At 48.5% G+C, this 27,908-nt stretch overlaps 1 protein-coding gene across 6 annotated transcripts in view; it reads right to left on the minus strand.

Moving 5' to 3' along the window:
- ninaC (STKc_myosinIII_N_like and MYSc_Myo21 domain-containing protein ninaC) overlaps positions 1–27,908 on the minus strand; it is a 132,525-nt gene that overhangs the window by 44,794 nt on the left and 59,823 nt on the right. The window contains exons 1-9 of one of the 6 annotated variants that reach the window (XM_077658557.1): positions 16,819–17,082; positions 16,694–16,732; positions 15,131–15,235; positions 14,190–14,360; positions 12,858–13,033; positions 11,413–11,517; positions 10,341–10,440; positions 6,982–7,058; positions 1,638–1,718 (exon numbers count right to left, since the gene is read on the minus strand). In XM_077658557.1, the coding sequence (XP_077514683.1) occupies positions 1,638–1,718; positions 6,982–7,058; positions 10,341–10,440; positions 11,413–11,517; positions 12,858–13,033; positions 14,190–14,360; positions 15,131–15,235; positions 16,694–16,732; positions 16,819–16,993 (1,029 nt within the window). In that variant the 5' untranslated portion in view covers positions 16,994–17,082. Of the gene's footprint in view, positions 1–1,637; positions 1,719–6,981; positions 7,059–10,340; positions 10,441–11,412; positions 11,518–12,857; positions 13,034–14,189; positions 14,361–15,126; positions 15,236–16,693; positions 16,733–16,818; positions 17,083–27,908 lie in introns of those variants that run through there. The other 5 variants (XM_077658559.1, XM_077658560.1, XM_077658558.1 and 2 more) reach the window with 5 other exon arrangements.

Raw genomic sequence — 27,908 nt, forward strand, 5'->3', positions numbered from 1 at the left:
CTGATGGTTCAGAAGAAAATGGCCTTTGCAAGCGGATTGAATACACAAGTCGCACACTCTTTATCAGCAGAAGCGAACTTTTGAAGAACTGTGGGAGGAGTGTCAGTCATTATTTGCACTACTGCAAACTTCGCTCTTGCTTCTGTAACGGTCGTTAGCGGCCATTACATTTAGTGTCGAATGACCACCTTAACAAACTCTCGGGCCGACTTGCTCTTTAGAGCTGACGACCATAAAAAGTTAGACGCCATAATGATACGAAAGTCTGGGCGAAGATACTCTGGCACGGTCTGACTATATACGAAAGCCAGCACTTTTTCGCGGATATACATACACGATCCTTGAGCTAAGAAGCTCGCCCTCCACGTATCACGAACGCCTCGAGTTTCAGCGTGTTCAGCGCAGACACTTCCCCCAGCTCATAGGAAATCAAACACACCAGACGCTTGGCGGCAGATACAGACGAACACATTTCCAAACCTTCACAGACTACATCTCATACACCCAACATTATACTCCGACACTTGTCGCTGGTGCCAGGCCCGCCCTACACTCTTCCACATTTCGTGGGGATGTGGGCCCAAACCAAACACTCTACAGATGGAAAACACATCTTTTGAGCGGTGGGAGGCGCTGCTGACCAGCGAGAACCTGGAGGACCAACGAGGCCACATACAACAGGTCCGTAGGGCAGCTCAAGCCAGTGGAGCCCTGAAATGAGGACCCCACCCATAAGTTCTAACAACTCCCCTCCGGTTTAAAAGTTTTTCCTCCTCCTCACCAGCGAAGCAAGACGGTGTCATACCCACGAGCGTTTATACATGTGCGCATTCGACGTCTAAAATGAGATCCTTGGGAAACAACTCCGTGCGCAGCACAGCCACATATATTATAGTACCGACAAGGCTCCACAAAGACGCGCTCCGAGCTTTTCACGGCGGACCGACCAAGGTGAATTTCGAGAGCACCTGCATAATCTGTACAATACAGGACAGATAATGCTGCGGACCATGCCTATCTGCTGAAACCACACACAAAGTCAAAAGCTGCCAGGATCTTCCAAGACGAAAGACGCCACCGAAGAGCCAAGGAATACTTCTCAAGCCGATTGCAATGCCAACAAAGCTTTCCCATCCAAATTGGAATACCTCTTCTTGGCCTGTTTCAGCATCGAATTTTGACTTAATAGATCGCTGGCGCCACCAGAAACGTAGTTTGCTGCACAGAATCGAAAATACCTTCCAGTCAAAGTACAGCTGACGTACAAGATTTTTCGTCAAGGTCGTCGTGCTGTGACATGGTGTCCCTAAATTTTGCATCTCCGGTGAAGGGACGGGCTTACAGCTGTGCCTACACACACAGCTGTTGACTATAACCAGGCAAGGCACCGGAAGACCACTGCCTACAATCCACAAATTAACAACCTCACAAAGTGCTCTAACAGGACTATCACCGACATGAATGCCGTGCTCATCAATGCCGCGGACACAGTCATGAATGACTTTCGTGTCCAGCACTCCTGTGTAGCGTGCAACGCAGATGACGCCTTTCGAAGTCATTCGCGGCAGACACGACCGCGCTTGACGATACGCTGCCGATCAGTACTGAAGAAGCCAGCATATTACGCCGCCACGTACCTCCGACATGCTGCAGAGGCCCGACAGCTCGCCCGGTTGCGTATCATAGACCAGCAACGGACCGATGCCCGGTGCTACAACCTGCGATGACGCCACAAGGAATACAAGCCTCGTGACCGTGTGTGGCAACGGACGCCTGTTTGCTGCCGAAGACTCAGTGAAATGAGCCTTTTTGCCGTTATTTTGGGTCACATAAGATTATTCGATTACTCTACAGCCTCGGACAACAACGTCGTTCCTGTCGGAGCGATACCCTTCAACAACGCCACGGCGATGAAAGCGGTGCATGCTGTCTGATTATAACGCGCGCTAAAGGAGTGTGATGGTCACTTTTACTTACTGTACGTTTAGCTACCTTGCAAAACAATGCTTCGTTCTCAGCATACAGTCCATGACCCCTTGAGAGTGCGGCAATGTCATTGTCTCGCTTTGTTCATTGTTGCCCCGCCTTTCTTGTTTCTCATTTTGTCTGGTGACACACGGAAAGTTGCCTGCAGTACGTACTCGTGCAGATTCGATTACTTTGTTCCCGATGAATCGCGCACACACCTTTCTGAAATGTTCAGGACTATTCACGAAGAGGCGGGCTGGTTACCTGGAATGCTCTATGCCGGGTTTAAACATAAAGGAACTATAGGCCGAGTGCAGCGGGTATCCTCACTGAGACAACTGCGAAGTGCTAGTGTCACTACTGGCGCCGCTGAAGCTCCTTTCGTAGCAGTGGGAACAAGTTCGCCGTATGGATAGTTCGCTTCCGAAGTCTTCCTATGCGTGGCTTCCTGCCTGCTTGTCTGACGGCACTTCCACTTGAAAATGTAAACAACTTTTTTTCTTACTGTATAACTGTGGGCAGTCACTCTATTGACATTTCGAAAAGATGGAAGCCGAATCAGTGATTAGAATTTTGTAAAAGTGGCGATTTAAGGGAATCAAGATAAATAAGCCCCAGTAGCGTCACTTTCCAGTTGTCATATATGTAAAAACTGGAAAATGCGCCCAATCGAGCTTTTCGACAAGTCAGTAATTATGTGTCTCCACTAGATTTTATTTGGGGTATAAGGACGGGTCATCCCTGATGCCCAAATACAGATGTCGTCTGCATATACCGAGATCTGAGCAGATTGTGGCAATACGTCGACCAGGCCGATGAGAGCAAGGTTGAAGAGAACTGGGCTCAGCACTCCACCCTGAGGGACTCCGCGCGAATTTCGGTGTAAGTACGTTGGTCCGTCCGCAGTCAGGGCAAGAAACGACCTCTCTGATAAATAGCTGCGTATCCAGCTGAACGTGCGGCCTCCGATCTCAGCAGCTTCCATTGCGTCCAAAATGGCCTGATGCGTTACGTTGTCGTACGCGCCCTTGATATCCAAAAACAATGCCACAGTGAATCTTTTCAAACTTTTGATGTGGTGCACGGACGTTACAAGGTCAACCACGTTATCGATAGAAGAGCGGCCCCGTCGGAACCCAGACATGAAGGCTGGATAAATCTGATATCGCTCCAAGTACCATTCCACGCGTGTGAGCAGCATTCTTTCCATGACTTTGTCGACACAGATGGCGAGTGCAATTGGACGGTATGATGAAAGGTCGAGCGGGGGGTATAACGTCCCAATGTAACTCAGGCTATGAGTGACGCCATAGTGGAGGGCTCCGGATGATTTCAATCACCCGGGGTTTTTAACCTGCACTGACATCGCACAATACACGGGCCTCTAGCATTTCGCCTCCATCGGAATGCGACCGCCGCGGCCGGAATCGAACCCGCGACTTTCAGGTCAGCAGTCGAGCATCATAACCGTTGAGCAACCGCGGCGGCTACTGATTATATGGCACTCGGTGCAGTTCTCTAAACAAGAAAAGAAATGCAATGTCCAGACTCGGTCGCTTCGCCACTCCGAGTCTCACAAAACTTGAACGTTTTAAAAAAAACTCAAAGCTCAAACAATATTTAATACTATATATAAACTGATCATCGATTGAAACTGAGTCATTTTTCTACAATATACGTATTTGATTCAGATGGCAGGTCTCACTTTTCTACAACGCCGAAGCTGACACGGTCGAATTGACCGCGCGGCTTCTTCGTCTCGCACAGCTGCGCCGGCTGTTGCGCTGACGACCATGCAGCGGCCGTTACGGTTCGCCGCGGTGCCGACAGATGGCGCAGAGAAAAACCTGACTGTGAGGCTCTTGTCTGTTTGCCCTGCCCGTAAAGGGTATTTACCTACCCGCGCTGTCCGCCCTTTCAGGAAAGGAGGTCAGTGTACGGCACGGGTGAGGCGCCGCGGCGTTTCGAATGACCTGCTACCTGTTGGCGTGCTTTGATCATCGCAGCCACGTAGTGCAAATAACGCAACATAAATCTCTTCCACTACTCCCTAAAATGTTAGTATTTTGTCGAAGGCCTTCGCTGACACTGCGGGCTACGACGCATAAGGTCCACTCTCTTACCTGCAGAACTAATACTAGGTAGCAGTTTTTTTTTTACTTGTTGTGAATCATCGTAAGGTGATCAATTTTCGAAATGCAAAACAAGTGCAGTCGGCCGCGAAAGTTTGCGGACCATGCGATCCCAATAATAATAATAATAATAATAATAATAATAATAATAATAATAATAATAATAATAATAATAATAATAATAATAATAATAATAATAATAATAATAATAATAATAATAATTGTTTTTTTGGGGGGAAAAGAAATGGCGCAGTATCTGTCTCATATATCGTTGGACACCTGAACCGCGCCGTAAGGGAAGGGATGAAGGAGGGAGTGAAAGAAGAAAGGAATAGGTGCCGTACTGGAGGGCTCCAGAATAATTTCGACCACCTGGGGATCTTTAACGTGCACTGACAGCGCACAGCACACGGGCGCCTTAGCGTTTTTAATCCATAAAAACGCAGCCGCCTCGGTCGGGTTCGAAATGCGATCACAAGCCAAACTGCATTGCTGCGTCAGCTTCTAGGCAGCGCCCGCTGTTGAGGCGTGAGTGCACTCTTCATGAGGTGCTAGACTGTTTCTGCTTGGTGCTCTTCGATATATTGCCGCCAGTTGCTGCCATGCGAGCTCGTGTTACGCGCTTCTGACCTGCTCGCAGATATCATGAGGCGACCGGTACCGCTACTTCAAGGCGTGCATCGATTGGTGCATAATTCTGCGCAGGGTTCTGCGACGATTTTCAAATCCATTCTGCTACTTTTTGTGGACCCTGTTAGCAACGTTAGAAAAGCTGCTTCGATAGGAATTTATGTTAGTGAAAAGAAAGGCTTCAATAAGAGCATAACTGTCTTGTCAATCAGTTCATTATGCGCGGAATTTTGCTGCCATTAATTATTGCCGCGAAAACTTGCCACACCGCATGCACGTCTAATTTGCCTGAGTTAAGCTAGACAAATAAAACAGGGCGCACTGCGCATGAAAAGACAGTGCCATAGTAATACAGATGAAGTCTAGTACGGTGCCGACATCCGACAGTTTTTTGACGAAGTCAGCGACACGTCTTTTAAGAACAGGCGGTTTGAAGTTAGTGCTGTGTGGTGACGTGTGCATTTCTTTGTAAATGTATTTTTTATAGCTGTTTCCGTTATATTTTTTGTCTGGTGGATGCTCGCTGTCGCAGCGAGTCAGTCTGGGAAGTGCGTTCACGAACTTTTTCGGCCGACTGTACACACTGGATTACCATCCTTTCAAGAAATGAAAAAAAAATACAGGGCAGAGAAATGATTACTGTTAGGGCTGTTCTATCTTGTAAAAAAAATTCTGCATGGCAAGTTAAGGCGACACGACGAGAAATTCAGAATATAAAAACGATAAAATTAGCAGACATTTTAGCACGGCTAAGCGCGGAATATCGTGCAGTTCTACTAGTTATATATGGTGGGCATGTGCTGAGAATGCGAAAGCATCCTTTGACCTAACGGCATTTACATTAAAAACCTTAACCGTAAATCCTTTACCAGAAAGGCCTTTGGCCTAAAGGTTTTCTACCTAAAAACCTTTACCCGGAAGAGAGTTACCATCAAGGCCTTCACCCTAAAGTCTTTCACCATAAGGCATTTACCCGAAAGGCCTTTGACCTAAAGGCTTTCTACCTGAAGGCCTTTACCTTGAAGGCCTTCACCCATGCAGCTATACTCTTCACCGAGGCCTTCCAGGTGTACACACCTGGCAGGTTGCCCACAACTCGGTGGGCAGGTGGGCAGCCTGCCACGAAACGGGCTTCAGGTAAGCTTCAGGCACGTACGTACGTATGTACGTATGCCCGAAATCGAAAAATGCGCCTAGTAGTGCTAGTGCACTAAAAGGACACATTTAATGCCGTGTTTTTAACTCTCAGCAGCCTATTTATTACCAGAAATGTAAACCGCATGTCGCAGCAACACGACATACACACACGAAAACTGAAAACGTGAAACGCGGGGTCATATTCTCAGCTAAATTATGTAATACCCCTTATGTATACATTACCTCCAGAAGGAGGTCTTTGAGGAAAATAAAGTGAAAGTGAAAGTAAATTCATTTCTTGAAGGCATTTTTTTGTTTTTCTGTCGCTGTATTTTGGGGTTGTGAAGTGTAATTTGCATACGAAAAGCGCGCAGTTCGTGCCGTCAAACTAGGCGCGCCCCGTCGGTATATCCATTGTTCAGAAAGGTCCTCTTGTCTGAACGGAGGTGCACACTGTCGAAATTTGGAAGGGCTGCGTCAACGCGTTGGAAACTGGACGAAAGCAACGGGGCCCAGTCGAGGCAAAGAGTGCGAGCTGCGCCTCTGCATCTGGCAACCCCGGAGCGTATAGCTGAGGACATTTTGCCTGCTCACCAAGTGAGCGATGGCGCATCTACAGGTCACGCGAACATCACTCCTTACAGTAGTCTCTTCACAAGGAGGTGGCTCGAAGATATGCAGTGCAGGAAGCAGTCTTGCAAATCACGCCGAAAGTGCACGCCAGAAAGAAAGAAAGACGTATGCTGAAGACCGATAGGGAGGAAAGGGCTGTGTGCTGTGTGGGAGGGGGCAGTTCACTCCAGCCTCTTTAACCCCTAGAGCGGAGCAAGCTGGGCCAAAGCAATTTCTTCGAAATCTGCGGCAGTGTCGACGCTTAACTGAGCCAGCTTGGCTCGTCGTTGAGTTCACGCGGGTCGAAGCTTTCCAAAGCAGAAAAGTCGCCTTCGCGCAACTCTTCAAGCTGTTCACCCAGTGAAAATTTGTGGGGAAAAAGGAAACAGCAATGCGCGTTCTATAGCATCCCTTTGTAGCTTACAGCTACACTTGAGTAGATGCTATTTTTAGCCGTTGCATAGTTTGGTCAAGCCAACAGGTTCTAGATGGCGCCACTCACCTCAGGTGCCATCCAGTAGGGTGTGCCGACAGAGGTGTTCCGTTTACCCATCGTCTCGTCCAGGTGAGATGAGACACCTGCGGACAAGACAAGGATCCACGATTTACGCAAGAACGTGCATGGCCAACAATTCTGGACAAAACCATTTTTCAATGTGAAAGGGTTTATGAACGCGAAAGATTTCACTATAACAATCAATATATCCGCAGATCGCACGTCGGCAGGCTTGCATTATTTCGCTATTGGCGTTTTTGCTATCGTCATAAACGTTCCCCACTGGTTTTTATTTGCAGGCTTAACTGCTCGATGCAAGCGATGGAAAACTTGAAAAGAAGGATTTTACTATTCATCGGACCATTACGTTCAATATTTTCATAACAATGGCTTACAATATTTAAAAATTCAAAATTTTTGTCCAAATATGTTGGAAATGAAAGAACAGAGCAGGCAGGTCGTCTTTCTGCGTTTTCAGTCCACAAAAGAGGGGGGGGGGGCACAACGTGCTTTCACGCAATCGGTTTCACTTCGTAGTGCTACCGTCTGCGGTTACACGTACTATACAGGCAGGTAGTGGAGGTGGTAAAACTTAATTGTTCCGCAGAGGGGGACCCCTAGGCATAGCGGATAATTAATTTGGTCTAGTTCGCTGATATTGAATTGGACAGTAGCGAAGGCATGTTACTGTCTTTCGAAAATCGCACCTCCAACATGTGTGATCTGGAATTATTCTTTCTTTGCACAGACATTAGTTATCCCCACAATACTATGCGTAGTAATGTCGGGATCTGCGAGGAAGGAAAATGAAGTGTAATAACTTCCCTTGATAAAGTTTTTTTCTCGTTACGAATATATTCTTAGGCTATAACATCTAGTGCATTAGCGAACACTCGGGGTATCAGTATTTGCCATTGTACTAACTTATCGCTGCTAACCACATCAGTGGCCCGAAATAAAAGATTTTTATCTTCCAATTCCATTTTACTTAACCTTGCCACGCCTCCACTATATCTGGGCATTTCGTCGCTTATGGCAATGACGAAGAGCGAAAAGTAAAAGTAAAGACAAAATGGAACCGGACTAGAATCATCAGAACATCCGGTCCTGATATCGATCTCAAGCGCATATCCTGCACTCTAAGGACTTCAGTGTACAACGGAGAAGCGCAGCTTATAAACCGCAAGAACAGTTGAAGCTAGTTATAACGATGTCGAAAAGGCCCCGCGATTTCTTCATTATAGCCAGTACTTTGTTATAGCGGTACCCAACCTTGGTTGCAACTTTCACATGCCAGCGGGCTTATCTGCCACTGTGTGTAACGAGGACAACTTGGCCGGATTTTAGTGTGCCACCTATGAACATTGCGGGAGCCTTTAACGCACGCACAAAGAGCCCCACATGGCCGAATATATGTACACCCACCAAATATATGTCAGCCTTGTCAACGCGGGTCTGTGCCTTCCGCAGCCGGCATGGGCTTCAGAGCCTAAAATGGTTTGGTTTGTAATATGTGGCTTAATGTCCCAAAGCGACTTAGGCTATGAGGGACGCCGTAGTGGAGGGCTCCGGAAATTTAGACCACCTGGGTTTCTTTAACGTGCACTGGCATCGCACAGTACACGAGGCTCTAGAATTTCACCATCGAAATTCGACCGCCGCGGCATTGATCGAACCCGCGTCATTCGGGTCAGCAGCCGAGTGCTATAACCACTGAGCAGAGCCTAAAATGGGTCTTGCAGGAATAATGCCGTAAGACAGATTCAGAAACCTATACAGAATATTTAAGGCTACTATTTAGAATATTCAGCTCCGTTTTCTTTTACAGCACAAAGGTGCTGAAGCGATACTGGGTGCTGTAAAAGGGACCGCGCAGCGACGATTTCTTCGCGATAACGCGTTTTGGTTGGCTTTTCCGCAAAGCTCACAATCACGCGGGCTAGCACACTTCTTTGCATGACAGTACTGTCGTGTGGAGAATGCGTGCGCCAAAATGAAGGCTCTGATGACGGCCGCCTTCTGGTCGACGGAAATTATTTTACGATTTAGTTTTCCGTTACTTGGCTATGTGAAGCCAGCAGGATCTCGATACCCTCAAACACACCAAGCGCACTGGCAAGCGGTTTTATTCATGTGACCATGCTACGACAACGTAAAAATACTCATGGAACCAGAGAAGCTGAGCACGCTCGCAGTGTGACGTGTGCAACGAGGAGGTTGGGAGACGGGGGAACTCGAATTTGCCGTATACCGAAACGGCAAGGAAGTGTTGGGCAGCGTTACAAAGTGACATGCTGCGAAACGGTCAGTGAGTTTCATTGAAGGTCCGTTATGTAGCATTCTAGGAAATGTTTACTTCGTAAAAACGAGTTTACAATAAGTACCTTGCTTTGAGCGATTGGGTTCACTTTAAAAGGGCGTACTTGCGCGAAGACGGAATGGACGACGAGGAACTTGTACGACATGTACAGTGCGCACTTCCGACTGTTTTATTTCTTAGAAAGCAGCTACAGTTTATGCCAGCGAGAGTGATTACAATTTGTCAAAAAGGATTGAAGTACGTATGAAACAGAGCAAAAATGAAAATACGCGTTCAAATCGACGCCGCCGCCAAGTCTCTGACTCTGCTCTTCTACGACGCCTTTTACACTGTTGAATGCCCGTTCGTTGAAATTTTGTTTTGACTTCATGGTACTACTTTTTCTAGTATCAGCTGTTAACACATTACATTGTCCACAGCTTACTATGTTTACTCCTTGAACTTAACGGAAGCCTCTGTTGCTGTCTTGCTTTGGGCTGATAGAGAAATGTTTGTCTATTCTTGGTTTCACATCGTATACTTGGCAGCAGAATTGCACGCGTGTATTTTCCTTTTTCTCTGTTTGTTTTACTTCAATCCTTTTTGCCCTATTGCGATCGCCCTCGCTGATATAAACTGTGGCTGCTTTTTAAGAAATAAAACAGTTGGAAGTTGCGCACTGCACTTGTATATGTGTTCCTCACTCTTGCGTGTCGTCTCGGTGCGAGTACGTACTTTTGACGAGTTGTCAAATTCATCGATATACTGAAGTTCCCAAGAAGAATGGCTATCCCGTCGTTATATCCATTATTTAGTTATAAACCGTTTTTTTTATAGCGAAGTTCAGCTCTGTTGGTAGCAACCTAAAGTTCGCGTCTGTGGTATAATAAAGCAGATAGTCTCGTAAGAGCTAGGCTCCACGAATCTGCTTTTTGTTTTTCTCTGTGCACATGTGCGTACGTGCGACCTATATCGCAGAATGGAGGGCGGAAAATGTTAGTACAGAGCTCATCTGCTCGCGTTGGCTCACCATGCTACGGCGCAGCCTTACCGACGCGGAACTCACCGAAGTCCACCAGCTTGACGGTGCCGGTGTCGGTGAGCAGGATGTTGTGTCCCTTCACGTCCCGGTGCATGCAGTGGTGAGCGTGCAGGAACCGAAGAGCCTGAACAGTAGCAGAAATAGTGGCAATCACGTAATGCAGCCACGAAGTTTACGATGTGTTTTAAATCTGTACAAGAAGCCAGCAGGCTTTCACAGTCGTCCATAAATGAAGATGGTGCCCATCTTGCATCAAATTTCACTCGGGATGAACGCATATAGTGAACTCCTAGCCAGTGAAATGGATTGTTGTTATTTTGGTGTGAGTTACTAAATGACCGATTATTTTTCGGACGTGTGCGAATGAACATGAAGTGCAGAGGACGGCACACCTGTCCAGTGTACTTGTCCTCTGGGCCGTCACCTTACGCGCTGCTTCTCTGCAGCTGTCGCAAGGCGAAAAGGAATTCGCCGTGCTGTCTGGAATACGGTGCGGCTTTCCGACTCCTTTTCGGACGCCGAAGAACTCCGCACGCACTGCTGTGGCGCCCCTAAACCTCTGATGACACCGGAAAGTCCGTCACTTAACAGATACAATGCTCGTCCCAGAGGCGAGAGGTGTCGAGGCGGCGCGCAGTTGAAGATCCGCTCGTTAGCAGTGCACGTCCCGGAGGCGAGAAGTGTCGTGGCGGCGCGGAGTTGAAGATCCGCTCGTTAACAGTTCTAGCATTCTCTCTTTCGCTCGACTGACGGGCGGATTCTCACGGTATTCTTTGTTTTAAGAACCACTGCGACTAGGAAGGATCTCAAAAGAAAAAAAAATACCACGCTAATGCACACGATGACACGTTTGAAGGGAAGATTCCTGCGTCTATAGCTTTCCGCGTGTTGTGAACTGACGCCATTTCCGTAGGTGCGAAGGAAACAGCAAGCGAGACTTTTCTCCAAATAGAGGACGAACGCTACCGTCCGTTGATGGTCGTTTTCTTCTCACGGAAACACTGTAGATGTGTCGCTGCTGCGTGCAGGGCAGATTTTCCTTTCCTCCAGGAACGCCCAGCGCGTGTGCGTATGCGTGTGCCTTGTTGTTACTTACGTCTATGGTTTCCCTCAGGATGTACGCGATGATGGGCTCTGGAAGGTTGCTGCCTGACTTGCGTAGGTTCTGCACCAGGTCCGTGACCGAACCGCCCGTGCAGAGCTGAAGGGAAAGGAATGCAAAACAACACCAAGTGTTATGCCGCGGGTAGGTTGTGATCCTTGTGTGTCCCGCGGTGTACACGGCGGCTTAATCTGGAAACGTACTGGAATGTTAATAATAGCTCCGGTCTTAAATAGAGGCTGGATATGCACACTGCGTTCACGATAGAAAAAAAAAAGAAAAGCCGTAGCAACAGATATAGCAAATGCGAATAAAGGGTGTCTAACCGGAGTTAAATGTTCCAAAACTGCCGCAACCATTTACAAAACATATAGATGTTTCGTATGGGCTTTTTTCACCCAGACTTCGCACACAGCACATTTTAAATTTATAGCTACACGGAGGCACTTTCTCCAGGAGACATGGTGAGAGAATGTGTCAGGCGGCTATTGATAAGGATAGGGGGGTGGAATTTGGATCGAACTCTCTCAATAATGAAGGGAGGGGTATTGGGGGTATGGTAATTACTGCTGATACTTCGCGTCGGAGAAGGCCGCAAAGAACCAGCTGTGGCGCAACGTCTCCGCAATGTTTAGCCTCGACCGCTGGTCCGAAAAGCCCCGAGAAATCCTCGCCGCTATTTTTGCTCGTAACTTATGAAAACAACGAAAGAAACCCGTGTACGGTGCTCTAAATGCAGTTAGTAACAAAAAACGGTCACCGATTTCGGTAGCGTATAGTGCAGGCTCAGCTTTTTGTTTAAACATCTTTCCACCTATATAGCTACCATGCAGTGTTGCGTCATAAAGTCGCCCCCTTTTCAGCTTGTTACCCCTGGTGTACAATGAAAGGGTCTTGCTCAGTGCTGCGCGGTGCATAGCAACTGAACATAACCGGTTGTATAGTCTGATACAACTCAAGAACGAAGCGGCAAATACCCCTCAAAAGCCCTGCAGCCATTAGCATCGAGCGATTCTCATGACGACGTGGTTAATCCCTTGCGACCTGCAAGCGTGTTACCGCAGGGGATAGCAGGTGAAGCGGGATTATCCACGGCTTAATCGAATTGATCGCGGCGTCATGAAAATTGGTCACTGCCATTGGCCGAAGTGCATTCTTTGAAGGCCATCTTCCGCTTCGTTCTTGCATTGAATCCGACTATAGAGTTAAGGAAAGAATCTAAACGCCTGTTTCATACTCTCAAATGTCAACGCGAACGGGTAGGAGAGAAAAAGTCGCTAATGTACTTTTAAAACCATCCGCTGATCGCCTTGTGCAGCATGCACGCTTCTATGCGCTACACCAAAGAAATGCGGGGAAAGTTGCCACGTTGGGAGGTCGGCGTGTGGGGGGCATTTGCAACGTCGGGTGCGCGTGAGATGAGAGAGACGCCTACGCACCTCCATGACGAACCAGACCTGGTCGTCTTCGCGGCAGGGCGCCGGCTGGAAGAAGATGCCGAAGTAGGTGGGGATGTTTGGGTGCACGCACAGGTCGCGCAACACCCGGTGCTCCTCCTCCATCTCCTCCACGTTGTCCGCGATGTTCTCCATGATCTTGACCGCCACCAGCCGGTCTGCATTCATTGGCCATTGGGGGTGCCAGTTCTCAGTGGGACAGACACGAGGCAAGGATTTAGTGTGTAGCAAGGATTTCAAGGCGAATTCAGGACGAGCATAAATATCATTATAAATATCATTATACTAATTGTTTTGCACAAGACTGAACTAAAGCGCACCGTCTTTTGCCATGAGAACGAAAAATTGGCTCTGACGTCGAAACATTTTTTAGCGTATTTAAGCGTTTGATCGCTTGTATCGTTTCTTCGTGGGCAAGAAAATGATATTGTTACGAGGACAACAATACATAGTAATACATATTGTAAGGGAAGACTTCAAGGGAGACGTTTATTCCAGCCCGCTGGCAAAGACGTGCTCCCAGCGAACAGCACCAAGCGATGACGATGGGAATGTACAGTGCATGAAAAGAGGATGAAGTCGCAGCCAGAGAGGCGACGACGACGAAAGCGCATAAAGTGCTCACAATATCAATAACAATATGTATCAGGCTGGCCTTGCTGCAGTCACAAGTAAACCGGTCTCTCTCTCCTCAGCCTTTGACACGCTTTCGTTTCAACTGGTCACCAATAAGGGCAACTGACATGATCACAGTCTTCGCGGAGAGTTTCTTTTTCAACGCAGTGCGTTTCTTTCGACGACTTTCATCATGAAGGCGTGTGCACTTCGGAGACATTACGGCACCAGGACTGCAAGTTCACCATCTCAGTATCAAGTGCCCGATGCGCATATAATGGGCGCGACTGTGTCTACTGCGCTGATAAACCACGTGCTCCCTGTGCGATTTATGTCCGATTAGACTGTGGCGCCATCTGATTAGTGTGCATTTAAACAACCGGCTGTTAAACTTGCCATAGTATCGAGCCGGCCGGGCCAGAGGCACAGACAGATAGGCAGAAAATGGGAGGAGGTATGTCAGAAATGTCGAAGCATGCAAAAGTGGGACACTTTTACTCTCTTGCAATACATACTCATTTCCATGGATAGTGAAGCACTGTATCTGGGAGAAAAATAGCGAACCAGTCCCTTTCAAGTCGCTTCAGACTTCACTACATGCGAACACTGCCATATGGCAACCATAGAGTTGCTGCTACCTCCCGGATCTGTGGCTTAGTTGGAATTGGGGGGGGGGAGGTAATTTTGTATGATGCGTACCAGTGAGCTTGTCCCTGGCGGCGTACACCTCCCCGTAGGTTCCTTCACCGACCACCTTGACGAGCTGGAAGCGGTCTCCCGGTGCCGGCAAGGACAGCAGGTCCAGGTGCTTCGAGATGCCCCGATAGTAGGCGGCCACCTTGGGGTCGTGGTGCTGCTCGGGCGACACGCCTACGCGCCCGCGAACAGCCCTTCTCTAAAGCCCAACACAACCACGCGAATGCACGAAATATGTATTTTTCACGTCCGAACGTATACGATGGCGTACAGTAGTTCCGGCATACGTTCGCTAACCCTACCAAATATACACATCAGAGCATATCTGCCGCTTTAGACTGATATTTCAGCGGCTGCAGCGCAAAGCACGATAGTATAGTGTAACTACTAAGCTCCAAGTTTACTGCCTTAATTTTTCTTTAAATGTAATCTAAAGAACTTCATGTCCAGAGCAGGAGTTCATTTTCCAAAGGGGAATGTCATCGCACTTTAGAACATGTTATAGTCGGATGAAACTCAAGAACGAAGCGGCTTTTCCCTGTCAAAGGACCTCCTTCCAGCCAATGGCGTCGGCCGATTCCCACGACCCTGCTAGCGTGACAATGCAGGGAGCGGCGCGACAATAGGGTACTATCCTTGACTATGGAGGGATGAGATTATCGCCTTCCATCTGCCACTCCCTTCATTGTCACGCTAGTAGGGTCACGAGAATCAGCCGACGCCACGGGCTGGAAGGGGGATCTTTGACTGGAAAAAGCCGCTTCGCTCTTGAGTTGCATCCGACTAGGGAGCCTCGATGCGCGCGCCCCCCTCCGTCGCTCCGAGAAGGCGCGCGCGTCGAGGCACCATATATCCGAATATAGCTCCGCGTTTATATGTTTAACGTCAGACGTTAAAAGGACGAGTGTCGATGCACAGAATACCGGAACGTGCAGCTCACCGACCTCCTCCTCCTCCGCCATTGTAGCTGCTGCCAGTGTTGAGGGGAAGGGGCTTCAGCAGGCGGTACCGGTGGGACTCCTCCATTATTTCACTGTGTCTCGGGAGACCTGCGACATAGGAAGCAAGTCAACTTGTATATTAACCATTGTTTGGAATAAGGTAAGCAACGCAATACGATATTATACGCATGCGCGTTCAAACGCGCTAGCATGATGCAAGAAAATGCGCGCCAGTAACGCCACGCGTTTTTTTTTTTTTAGAAGATGTGGTTATTGATTAGTACGTGGCGCCATCTGGTTAGTGCACGTTGAAACAGTCGGTAGTTCCTACCACGTGATCTAACCGGCCCACACATGCAAGTAGACAGAACAATTACCTAATTGCATTATGTGTTGGCAATGTGATAGCATTCGAAGATATTGATGCCTTTGCCGGACGGGACTGTGGGGCTTGTGAGACACAGGTTGCTCTTTCCGTACACCACCTGTCAGCTGTCAATTACGTGACGTCAGTTTTTTTAAGCAGAAACAACAGTGGTACCAGGCGTAGATGAGGCGTTAGCTTATGAGAGCGCCGTCCCGCCAATGGCGTCCACTTCCTTCGCATTAACGCCTCGCATCGGTACCCGGGTTTGGCACTACGGCACCTTAATGCATTCCAACTGGATCGGCCATTAACCCTAAGTATTTTGGACTGAGCTTACTGAAATTTTAATAGAATATTTTGCGATACGGCATTAATACGGTGGCTTGAACGATTCGTTCGGCTTGAAGAATTATCGTTGCCTTCGAGATTTTTGATCCAATGTGCATTAGAACAACTTGGGAGGGTGGCTATGACTATGTTCTCTGCATTCTTTGCTTCTGTAAGCTGAGTTCAACTGCGCGGTTATGGCAGCCCTGTAGTTGTGTCATGCCGCTTTTTGAACTCTTTTAATTTTTGCAAATTGAGCAGAAATTTTCCTGAATCCTTTTTTTTTTTTTTGCAGTAGTGGCCTGAAGAAAGAAGAAACTTGCGCCTAACGTTAGATCGAAACTGTTTTCGCGTTTTTGTGTGCTTCGTGCGCAAAGCTAACAACGGTGCTAAATGTACGACTACACTGTTGCCCTATATAGCGGCGACCGTTGCGATTTATACCTGTATGTGCAAGAATCCTTTTTCCACGCAGCTTCATCAAAATACAGCGTTGACTGCGATCTGGGAAAGGGTTTGTCGCATACTCTGGAAGAGTGTATCCGCTCAGTGAAGGGAAACTTTCTCGCCATGTTAACGGGCGCTTTTAAACCTAAAGACATTGACAGCGGGAGATGTCTGAGGTCCTTCGCTGTCGTTCCCATGTAATGCTACATAAAAATGTTGGTGAATGCTGAATGAATTTAGCTCTTCTACAGCTGCAACGACCATTTAGAGCTGGTCTATACAGTGGTTGACATTCTAGTATGTGTGATCTAAAAAATTATGGGAACAATTTAGAACATGTGAGCGCTATATATCGCTGCGACATACGCTGTCGCAGGAACTACAAGTGGCGTACGCAAACAAGAGGAGGAATGACCTATACGTACCCTCTCCTTCGTCCTTGGGTGGTTCATCTTGGCAGGAACCTGCACAATAAAGGCGCTGCAGTTACATGGTGGAACAACCATTAATATGCACGGCTCGCGACGAGGCACAGTAAGACCACACGCACCCTTCACCGCCGCAGGCAGCTTGAGCCTGTTTGGCCTGATGGGCCTATCAACAGGCGGCGGCCGCTGGACGGCCCACCACTGGCGTTTGCGGCGCTCCACGCGAAGGGCCATGTCCATGCGGACATGATTCCTCTCAGAGAGGCTCACTTTCACGGCCATGATGTTGTTGTTCATTTGCAAATGAGGACGATGCTCCGAAAGGTAAATGTTCAAATTTGGTCCTTGCGACTGCCCCTCGACGGAGGACTGGAATTTTGACGGAGTGGTCCGAAATGCGGCTTAGCCGACGCTTACGATCGGTACTAGTACCATCCCAGTCACCCGGGGTGGGTGCACAGCCCCGGCTCGGGCGTGTCCGCCAGCCGGCCGACCATGCAGGCCGCCATTGTGGACACTTCGTCGTCTTTGGAGGCGCCGCGCCTGCCTTCAGCGTTATTGTTGATGATGATGCTGATGATGATGATGATGTCCTCGGGCTTAGTGGCGCATACCCACGGCGGGGGATTGGCCAGGGTGCATTGCGGATAAAAATGCACTCATGGACAAGGAGTGAAGTATTTGGATAATTTTGTGCCCTAGACTAGAATTTGCGTTTAAAAAAAATAGAAGAAAAACGGAAAAGAAAAAGTGAATTCTCACCCTGCCGGAGTAATCTACCTGATGTAATTATATAGTCGTGAGTATAATCGCACACTGGTTTCAGGACATATCTCTTGTTGGCCCCTAGAGGAATGCCACATACCCACTGAGGGGGATTGGCCGAGGTCCCTTGCATATTCAAGCATTAGGAACATTTAAGAATGACGGAAGTGAAATTTTGTTGTGGAAAAAATTTAGATAATTATAACTACCAAAGATGTCTCCCTGACGTAATGATGTAACTATGAAGGTGTTGTCCTTACGCTTGCTTCCGCGCTTGATTTGCAACACCTCATTTTTGTCACATGCTCGCGAGTTGGTACTTTGATGAATTAAGAGAAAAAGTCACTTCGGATCCGTTTCTGACTTTTTGCGAAAATGCGAGTAGACGCTGCCAAGTGAAATTTCTTTATAGCTCAACTTTATATTCTTCTCTCTTTTTAGCTTATAGTGCGGTCACTCAGCCGTAGAATCTGATATCGCTCTTCTTTTTTTCCCCTTGTTCTCTGCATTCTTCTTCGTTGTTATTAAGTTTAATCGCTCCCTTTACTGCTTTCCCCGGCTTGGTTCTTGGCATATTCCTTGAGATGGCGCTGTTGGTGTGTGGCATTGCGTTGTACGCTACAGTGTCAGCCAAACCTCCTTGGAGTCAACAGCGTTCCTCCCTAGAATGCATGCGTCGAGAAGTATTCCGCCTGTCCTGAGGCATTCAGTACTTCGCTAACGCGGTGCGCTATGCATATGTCATAGCAATTTATTTATCCTGATTTTTTGTATTTGATTCAGCGTTTCTGCCAGTTTCTGGGGCCCACTTTAAGTGCTAGACAAGACGAGCGCCCATGTTAGTGCTAGAGGAGAGACGCGGTAAGAGCTCAGATATGCCGTGATGCACCGTGTTAATTAGCTCGTTGTAGAGTGAGAATGAGGCTGCCAGCAAACTATTTTCACGCACAAGAGTACCATTTATTCAGCGTTTAACTACTGACGAGGCCTCCAACGTGTGCGGTCTGCGCGCGACCAATGTGGCCCATTTGTTGGCTATAACTTATGGCTGACTGCGCTTGCTTTGGCGCGACTGCCGAATCAGCGAACACAGAAGCAAAGCATCAACGTTTAGTTTTGGAATTTCCAACTATCAACGCAGTAATTAGCTTGCATTTTTGAAGTGACCGTTGTTGATCAAACAACCGCAGCCCAACCCGGACCGTCGTAGGGGTCTCCGAAGACTATCAATCGATATGCGATTAAGAAAGTACTATCGTGGGCAAAAGTAAAAGACCCCGCCCCGCCCCCCTCCAAGTTCCGACCCGTGCCACTAGAGACCGGCCCGCTGCTGCGGTCTCAACACCAGATGTGCTTTGTCAGGTGACGCCACCTCCCCCCCCTCCCCCCTCCCACGCAGAGTGGCACGAGTCGAAACTTGGAGGGGGGTCCCTTATTTTGTTCACAATAGTAGTGTCTAGAATGTGCCCTGTGCGGTCACATGGTCCCGGTATTCCTGGCCAGTTTAGTCTAGATGGCACTGTTCTGGCCCAGGCGAGCTTTGTTTTGCCGCTCCCACGGTATGAGGGCGTGGTACAGATCTGACACCCGACGAACACCGTGACCAAATCTGCGGCAATGGCACAACGAACACAAAGTTGTCTCTATCGTGCACTTTATGCGATGAAATTAGCCCGTCATCGTTTTTTTTTTTGCGAGTACTTGTAAGTGAGCCTGGACCTCTGCGAGAGGAAAACATCAACAGAAGCAATTAATTTGCAGTCAGCCAGCAGACAATCAAGAGAGTAGGTTTAGGGTGTTGTTTATCGAGCGAAGTTGTCGTTTCACCCCTGTGCACCATTTATACTTCTCATGCTGCATCGTAGACCGATAAGGCTGCGTTTGAGGGCCGCACAGGCACACGTGGCTCCACACCCCTTTCAAACTGAGACAGTATAGAACAAACTCCACACGCGCGAGCGAGCGACTCTCGTTAATAAAAATCGCGTGGCTGTCACAGCGCTGGGCCACAAACGACGAGTGCAACAATGTTTAACACATCGCAAGGGTTGCAGTAGGGAGACTACTACTAACACTGGCGTCGGCCAGTCGACAACAAGAACAACCTCCATGACGTAGTCTCCGCACAATGGATTGCACACGACGGCGGGACGGCAGCATGCGAGGTCACCCCCGGGGGCCAATTTGCTCCACAGGCACACTAGTGCGCGCCCGCGGGCTAATAATGGCGGCGGCGACGCAGCTTTTTGGGGCGACTCCGGTGCCCCTCTGTCTCCCTCACCCCCGTGCCTGCTTTGGTGGTGGTGGTGGTGGCTTTTCCCATTGTGGCGCGGCGCTCGGCTGTGGCCGCCCGACGACGACACGTCTTTGTGGAGCGCAACAAGGTCGCCCGTCACGGTCTCCCGGCGCCCAACGAGCACCACACAGAAAGGAGGAGAAGGAGGAGGAGGCCTGCCGCAGCCAGGAAGGGGATACACAGCACGCGCCAAGTTTGTCACGTGCCAGCGACTCTGCTGCTGCAGACAGTCGCCTAGACACGCCACCGGCTCGTCTCCTCAAAAAGCCAATTTGCTCGCGCTCACGGCGTCAGTGCTTCTTGGGCAGCAGTGTGTGTGTCTTAGGCCACGCTCAAGAGGCGAGCGGCCACTGTCTCGCGAGCGTCTCCGGCGCGCTTCGCGACTGACTCGAGGAAGAATACTTAGCTTCATGCGCAGACCACTGACGAAAGGACGCGCTGAAGCGTGTCGGGATTTAGGCCGCCGGTTGTGTGAGGACGGGTGCATATAGGGCCTTAACAAGGGCACAAATAGTGAATTGTTTTCTTTTTCTCGGTCTGCCAAGCCTTGCGATAATTCGCGAAGATGCTCTCGAGGTGTTCCTCTCGAAAAAAAAAATTTAAGAAACGAATCTAATAACGCCTGAATTTAACCAGGTCTTGAGGTTTAGTTCGTCAAAGCTGAGTTCATTTTCCTTTTGCGGCTTTGCCTCTAGTGCACAGGCTTTCCTGCATCGCATTAGAAGCATACTGGAAGCGTGCTTAAAGGTTTCTAGCGTGATGGAACGTTCTCGTTTCTCGGCCAATCATAGGTCGTCTTGATGAATCGTTTTTATGTGCTTTTTTACGATCTTTTTATGAATGCGCTCGGTAGTAGTGTAGGGAAGCCGCCTCACGGTGGCGTTCCATTTTCAACGCTTCGCAAGCTTGATCTTCTCGAAACTCAGGTGGAAAACAAACTCAGTAAAATATGGGGACGGATTGCAAAAACGCACGGGCTGCCATAGGAGGTATAGGGTTTTTCGCACTTAGTTTTTTTTAATGAAAATTGGTTTTGAGGAAGAAAGCCGCAATAACTGTCTCGTCTCTCGGCGGAAACCTCAATCTCGCCGTGAGGGAAGGGAGAAAGGTGGGAGTGAAAGGAGGAAGAGAGAAAGAAGTGCCGTAGTGGGGGTGGTTGTGGTGATAATAATAATAATTGGGTTTTTTTGGGGCAAGGAAATGGCGCAGTATCTGTCTCATATATCGTTGGACACCTGAACCGCGCCGTAAGAGGAGAGATAAAGGAGGGAGTGAAAGAAGAAAGGAAGAAAGAGGTGCCGTAGTGGAGGGCTCCGGAATAATTTCGACCACCAGGGGATCTTTAACGTGCACTGACATCGCACAGCACACGGGCGCCTTAGCGTTTTGCCTCCATCAAAACGCAGCCGCCGCGGTCGGGTTCGAACCCGGGAACTCCGGATCAGTAGTGGTGTCGAAAGTGTTTTATTGACAGTTTGGGAGAGGAACTGATGTAGTTGGGGTCCGTAGACGCGTAATCCATTGGCTGTTGCTGCTGTGTGTGCCCTCTCGAGGACGTGCTCCTGGTTCCCGAGGTTTGTGCTGGATAGAGCCGCCTCCCACCCCTCAGTCATCTGTGTCTGTCTGTGTCTGTAGGTATACCTGACGTGAGCTCAGGAGACTGAGGTGAAAAGAAAAAGGAGCGGCAGTAGAGGTGGAGAGGGCGAGGTATATACGTAACTCGGCTTTTACTTAACTGAGAGCCTTTCAGCTGACCCATATTAGGATATGCCCTGCACGATAAAAACGCGGTACATACAAGTGCTTAATTATACGCATATTCCGGACACGTATATCAAGTGGTCTTTGATGTCGCATCCTTCCTCGTCGCCGTGCCTAGTCCTTCGTTAGGTGCTCTGAAAACATAGGCGCATTAGTGCGCACGTTGCCCCGTGGTGTCAAGGCACCACGCCGTTCTGGGAACAACTGCTACATTAAACTTGAATCGGCGAAAAAATTTCTTGCGCACCTTTTTTTCTTTTTTTCACATCAGTAGCTGTACTAGCCTGGTTCCCCATGTTTTGCATAGTATTATTCGGTGTCGTAATCGTCGTTCCGTCCCCGAGCCGCATGACAGAGCCATGACATATACAGCTATACTACAGCTAGTCGTCCACACCCCATGTGTAGAGCACTCGAACGTCGCGCTCTGCTGTGCATTTACGACTATCGCCACTCCCTTGCGGGCGCGATAGAGATTTTAAAGACACGAATTAAACACGATCCACGCGAATGTGCATGCAAGATAAGGTCAGGTTTCGAGCCCTAGGCAGATGTTCCATAATGCGATACAGCGCGAATAAAGACGGGGACGAAGCGAGACAAGACACCACAGGCAGATGTGTGGCCGACTGTAGCAAGCCTGCCGGCTCAGGGCAAGGGCCACTGTAGCCTGGTCTGCACCTCTCAGCGAAGGCCTGCTTGGGTAACAGAATTTGAAGCAGAGGCCCTATCCCGTAACGTGATGCAGAGTGTATATACGAGTAAGTTCCCCTCAGCCACGAATCGTCAAAATGAGGCTACTGCGGCATTTGTGTTGGATTAGTTGCAATGGCAGTCATAATTGGCGTCGTCGTTGTGTTAACAATTACGCGAACCAGCTAACGCTGATAACTCGTCGTACCGGCGGCTATTAATTTTTTTCCCCACACCTCGTCTCACATATATATGGATGCAGGAATCTCTCCGATTCACTCGTTAGAACGAATTGTGGCTGGCCAACTCCTTGGATATCGTTTCATCGGCTATCATGATGTGCTAGGGCGCGGTCGCCGACCGCTCACTCACGAACCGTTTTTCGCGAGAATCCTTTTTGGATATCCGGCCTCCGGTGGGCTAACGCAAACTGTAAACTGTAGGCACCGCCCCCCCCCCCCCCCCCCATATTTGTGCTCTACGAAGCGTCTCATAGTTTCAGCACCTTCGAAATTTTACTACTTTCTTCAAAAGTTTCTTTAGTTCTTTTGAACAACTTTCAGGCCGGTGGCTATAAAACACCTTACGCTTCAAAATATGGGTCTTTCTCAGTCATGAGTGATAGATTGCTTCACAGAATTCATTCGTCATCAAAACCGCGGCCGCAGGTCATCTCAATGATACCCAGCTCCCAATAATCTTGCATCACCATAAAAATTGACCCCTTTCTTGATCATCAATCCCGTCAGGGTTGGCACCACAGGAAATAACAAACCGCACTTCAATCATCCCGGTTCAATAGAGCTCCTCTTATCTTCAGCACGCGTAGCGAATGCTTCGGATTCAGGAAAACGCACCAAGCGCCGACGCGAGGAATGCTGCTCGAACGCCTTTCGTTGGCCCTGTTTCCTTGCCGTTCGCACTGGTGGCTATCCATCACGTTGGCCAGAGAACGGGTTCCCGCATACAACGTCGCTCCCCGCGCACAAGTGGCCGCTTTCAACGAATCCGCGGAGGAGTCTTTCAGCGGCGCCTGCGTGCCTCTCCTGCCTCGGTGTATACACAGCACATATATGAGCGCGCTGGACAAAACATAGCATATATATGTCTAGGCTTCTCGATAGGTCCCTGGACAGCGTCCTGGATAGGCTCTCTCATGCAACTGAGCTGGATTTCATTGTGCCCTATTAGCGAGCGCAAACCGCTGTGCGGCCGCTGCCAGTCACAGACTGCGCTCCATTCATCGATATGTCGGTCCCGCTGTTGTTCCTGGTTGGAACTCGAAAACCTGGAGGAAAATTCGATGGACCATAAAAAGACGGAAGAGCTTGAACGCTTTTCTATATATGCATTGATGAGTTTCGGGGTTTAATAGAAAACTGCTGCCGTGAAAACCTTCAGTTGCTATTAAGCCGAGGCAGTATGAGGCACCCGGGTATACGGAGGATGGACACTGTCCGGAGAGACCGTTTCGTGGATCCCGTAGCCCATATACTGCCGGTGCCTTCCTGCAGTCTTCAAAAGCTGTGGGCTACGGTCCGTGAATAGCTCCACGCGGTGACCGAGAGCCTCCACATGCTGCGCCTCCTCTCAGCTGCCACCGGTCACGGTGAATTGACGCCAGCGCGAGACGATTGAACGGCAAAATGAGGTCGGCCTTTAACGCTGCCTTTCTTTTTTCTTCCTTTTTTTTTCGGTCCAGGTAGATCTTGAAAGAGGCAGAAGAGCAGCGGTCCAGTCGATTTCGCGCCCTTGGCATTGTTGTCCTCCGTGCTCTGCCCGCGCTGCCAGTTTTCTTTCTTTCACCTCTATTTCTCTCTCTCTCTCTTAGTGGCGCGCTTCTTCCTTGTCACACGCGTTACTCTGCGACCGCCCCCGGCGTCGCGTCATTAACGCTGGAAACTGAGCGGAACTAATCGATTCCCTGGGGCCATATATTGCTCTGAGGGAAATCTTCGTTGGTCGAAGAGCCTGGTAAAGAGACGCCAGCGCTTGGCACTGTGCTTGTAAGCGAGCTAAACATTACCTGACAGGAAGCGCTTAACTGAATGTGTAGCCGGTAGCCAGAAACGGTATAGCGGCACGTGACGACACTGTTGGGTAAACAAGGACATTTACTGAGCTTGTAGCCACGTGCTTGGCGATTCTCGGCGCCTATTTCAGGTATCCGGTGTAATGAGACTAGTCTAAAATTTGGCACGCTTAGGTGGTACTTGTGATATTTAGAAGCTTACCACATGTAAAAAAAAAGGCTGTGTATAGGAGGCAGTTGCCAGTGGCGCTTTCTGATAAGGAAAGCGGCTTCCTGGATCTGTTTCTCAGCTGTTAGCGCTGCTTGTGAGGGTTTTCGTTTTTTTTTTGGTTAATGTGGTGCTTGCTCGTTGTGTGCGTGCCTATCTCACTCAGTGCAAATTCCATCGTCATTAGATTCAACCCTCAGTGAGTAATTAACGTAGTGCTGCGTTATCGCCTTTCCTTCGGTCGTGTTTTTGTGTGTGTGTGTGTGTGTGTGTGTGTGTGTGTGTGTGTGTGTGTGTGTGTGTGTGTGTGTGTGTGTGTGTGTGTGTGTGTGTGTGTGTGTGTGTGTGTGTGTGTGTGTGTGTGTGTGTGTGTGTGTGTGTGTGTGTGCGTGCGTGTGTGTGTGTGTGTGTGTGTGTGTGTGTGTGTGTGTGTGTGTGTGTGTGTGTGTGTGTGTGTGTGTGTGTGTGTGTGTGTGTGTGTGTGTGTGTGTGTGTGTGTGTGTGTGTGTGTGTGTGTGTGTGTGTGCGTGCGTGCGTGCGTGCGTGCGTGCCTGCGTGTGCGTGCGTGCGTGTGCTACTTCCATTTCGCTAGGGTATTTCAGTTAAGCAAGTCTATAAGTGAGCACCATAATATACATCTCAGCATCAGACTTCATTCTTCAGCCATGCACACATGCCACAGCAGAACGAAATCTAGTTTGAAGCACGTATAGCTCGCCTTATCTGAGATCACCAAAGAGGATGTCATTTGATTTCAAAGATTTTGAAATAACTGTGTTGATAACTGTGGCTTCAAACTGGCAGAAACATCGATTTTCAACTTACAGCTTGCGCTTTACCCTCACTTTGATTTGTGCTCAAGGCGGAGTTGGTATTACTACCTGCTGGAGAGCGGCAGAGTGCACTTAGAGAGGGACGCGTCTTAACGCCTGCACTGGAACACGTTTCAAAAATGACGTGCCGGGCAGCCCTGTCACCTTGCAAACTGCTGAGGAAGCACTGCGCCTCTCTTCTCGCTATCATATATGCGTGATGCACAAATGGATGGCAGACATAAACTGTAGGGCAGTGTCATAGCAAGAGCGCGACTGGTCAAACTGCTGCGCGTACACTCTAAACAGAAAGGAGTAAACTGTCCCCTAGGAGAGTTTACTCCCTTTTATCTTTTTTTATAACCCATTTTTTAACTTCCTTTCTTAAACACTCTTTCATAAAAAGGGAGTGCGCTAGAGGAGAGTTTATTTCCGTTTTACTCCCACAAAGGCGCATTCGTGTTCAGAGTTTAGTTCGTTGGACGAAGGCGCAAGAATAGGTTGGGTCCGCGGGTTATAGATTTACTTTGACTGCTTGGTTAACGCTAGAAATGAGTGCATGCAGCGCGACGAGGACGAGGACACAGAAGTCATAGTAGGATAGCGTCAACCCTAAGTTTGCGCGACTATTAGGCGCACTTGTCTTCATCTCACCGCACTCCTCACTACGCTGTGGTCTTTGAACACCAGATGGGAATTCCTTGGTATACTGGTATGCAAGTCTCGCCATAAGATCGTTTATGGGTTTATGGTTTATGGGGTTTTAACGTCCCAAAGCGACTCAGGCTATGAGAGTCGCCGTAGTGAAGGGCTCCGGAAATTTTGACCACCTGGGGTTCTTTTACGTGCACTGACATCGCACAGTACACGGGCCTCCAGAAGTTCGCCTCCATCGAAATTCGACCGCCGCGGCAGGGATCGAACCCGCGTCTTTCGGGCTAGCAGCCGAGCGCCATAACCACTCAGCCACCGCGGCGGCTCTCGCCATAAGAGCCGCGCTGGACTTGACACTATAGACTCGAGACTGTAGCGACTCAAGCAATGCCATTGGCAGTACTCAGCGCACACGACTGGAACCGCACGTGCATGGCGTTCTAACGGAATCCCTACAGAGCCGCTGTCACAACAATGTAATCACCCTGCGCTGGAAACGTGGTCATAAGGGCGCTGAGGGAAGTTACTTGGTTCATCAACTGCACCGCGAAATCACCATCCGGGCCCCCGCGATTCGCTAGCTTAACAATCGAACTTTATCGCAAGAAGCCGTTATTATCAGGGTCAAATGAAACACGAACAGGATAGCTGCGACGCGAAAACATATATTCAAAAATATTAGCCCTTGAAGAAGAAATAGAGGCTGGGTCCATCAGTACTTGAACGCAGCGGTGTTCGTGCCATCGAAGTGAAAATAAAATCTGCTTTGTATTTTGTCTCCCTCAATTAAAATAGACTGGTTTTGGTGTTCGCGTTTCAACTGTCTTGTTCGCGTTTCATTTGATGCTGACAGTACGTATAGCAAATAGCCGAACACAAGAACGTCAAGGAAAACCAAGTCGGGGAACTTCGACATCAGTTTTATTTGTGAGGCAACGGGGCAATATTGTACGGTATACTGTTATAGAAATATTAAAGATCCGTAGCAAAATCTTTCTATTAAAGCTTTTCATCGCTCACATGGAGTAGTTAATACTGCATAGAAAACCAATGGGAAACGTTTTTTGATGGGAGCAAAAACGCTAATAGCAAAAAAATGCAAGCCTGCTGAGGAGAGATCTGCGGATGTTTTGATTGTTACGGTGGCATCCTACTATATATGAAAAAATTGCGCCCAGAATAAAAAATTACCGCTGAAAGATGCCTTTGTCCAGAATTTCTGTGTATGCCGCACTGTCGTTCCTCAACCGCACACGTCACTCCACACAGAACGAGCACACATATACTCGGCAAAGTTCAGGCTAACGCTTTCCAAACTCCCCCACTTCTCTGTGGCCTGATAAAACTCACTGTCCCAACTGTCCCGGAGATCAGGGCGAATGCAAAACAGATTCTATGCTCATGTAACGCTGGTCATTACCTGCCCTCATTTTCCTCACCCTCCCTCTCCTTCCTAGAGTGCTTGGCTCCATTAGGACTCAGAGGATGACCAAACCTGCCTCTAATAAATATTTTTTCCTTCTCCTCCACACCAGACTGGCCTGGCAGCTTCAAGCATGTTGATTTGTAGTATGCGCTCACAGGCTATGTCAAGAAGTAAACAAAAACGACTGAGTAAGCAAACACATTAAAGTATCTTTATTAATTGATTTTTATCAATTATAATAGCATTTTATCATTAATACTGTTAATAGTTCTTAATAAATGTTATTTTATCTTTCTTCCCTTCCTTCCTTCCCTTTCTCACTTCCTTTCTTCTTTTCTTTCTTTCTCTCTTCTTTCGTTCTTTCTTTCTTTACTTAATTTCATTTATGCGGCCGCCGATAGCTGCACCTATAAGGCGAAATTCTACGATGCGTATTACTGCACAAAATCGGTATTCTTAGCTGTGACATAAGGACGAATTCGTGAATTAGAACGGGTTCCACAATCAGCCCTTGTGTCGGCATCACAGTTCCTAAAATCCTCCCTCTTCCAACCCGCCGCACTGC

Source organism: Amblyomma americanum, chromosome 3, assembly GCF_052857255.1.
Source record: "Amblyomma americanum isolate KBUSLIRL-KWMA chromosome 3, ASM5285725v1, whole genome shotgun sequence".
Lineage (NCBI taxonomy): Eukaryota > Metazoa > Arthropoda > Arachnida > Ixodida > Ixodidae > Amblyomma > Amblyomma americanum.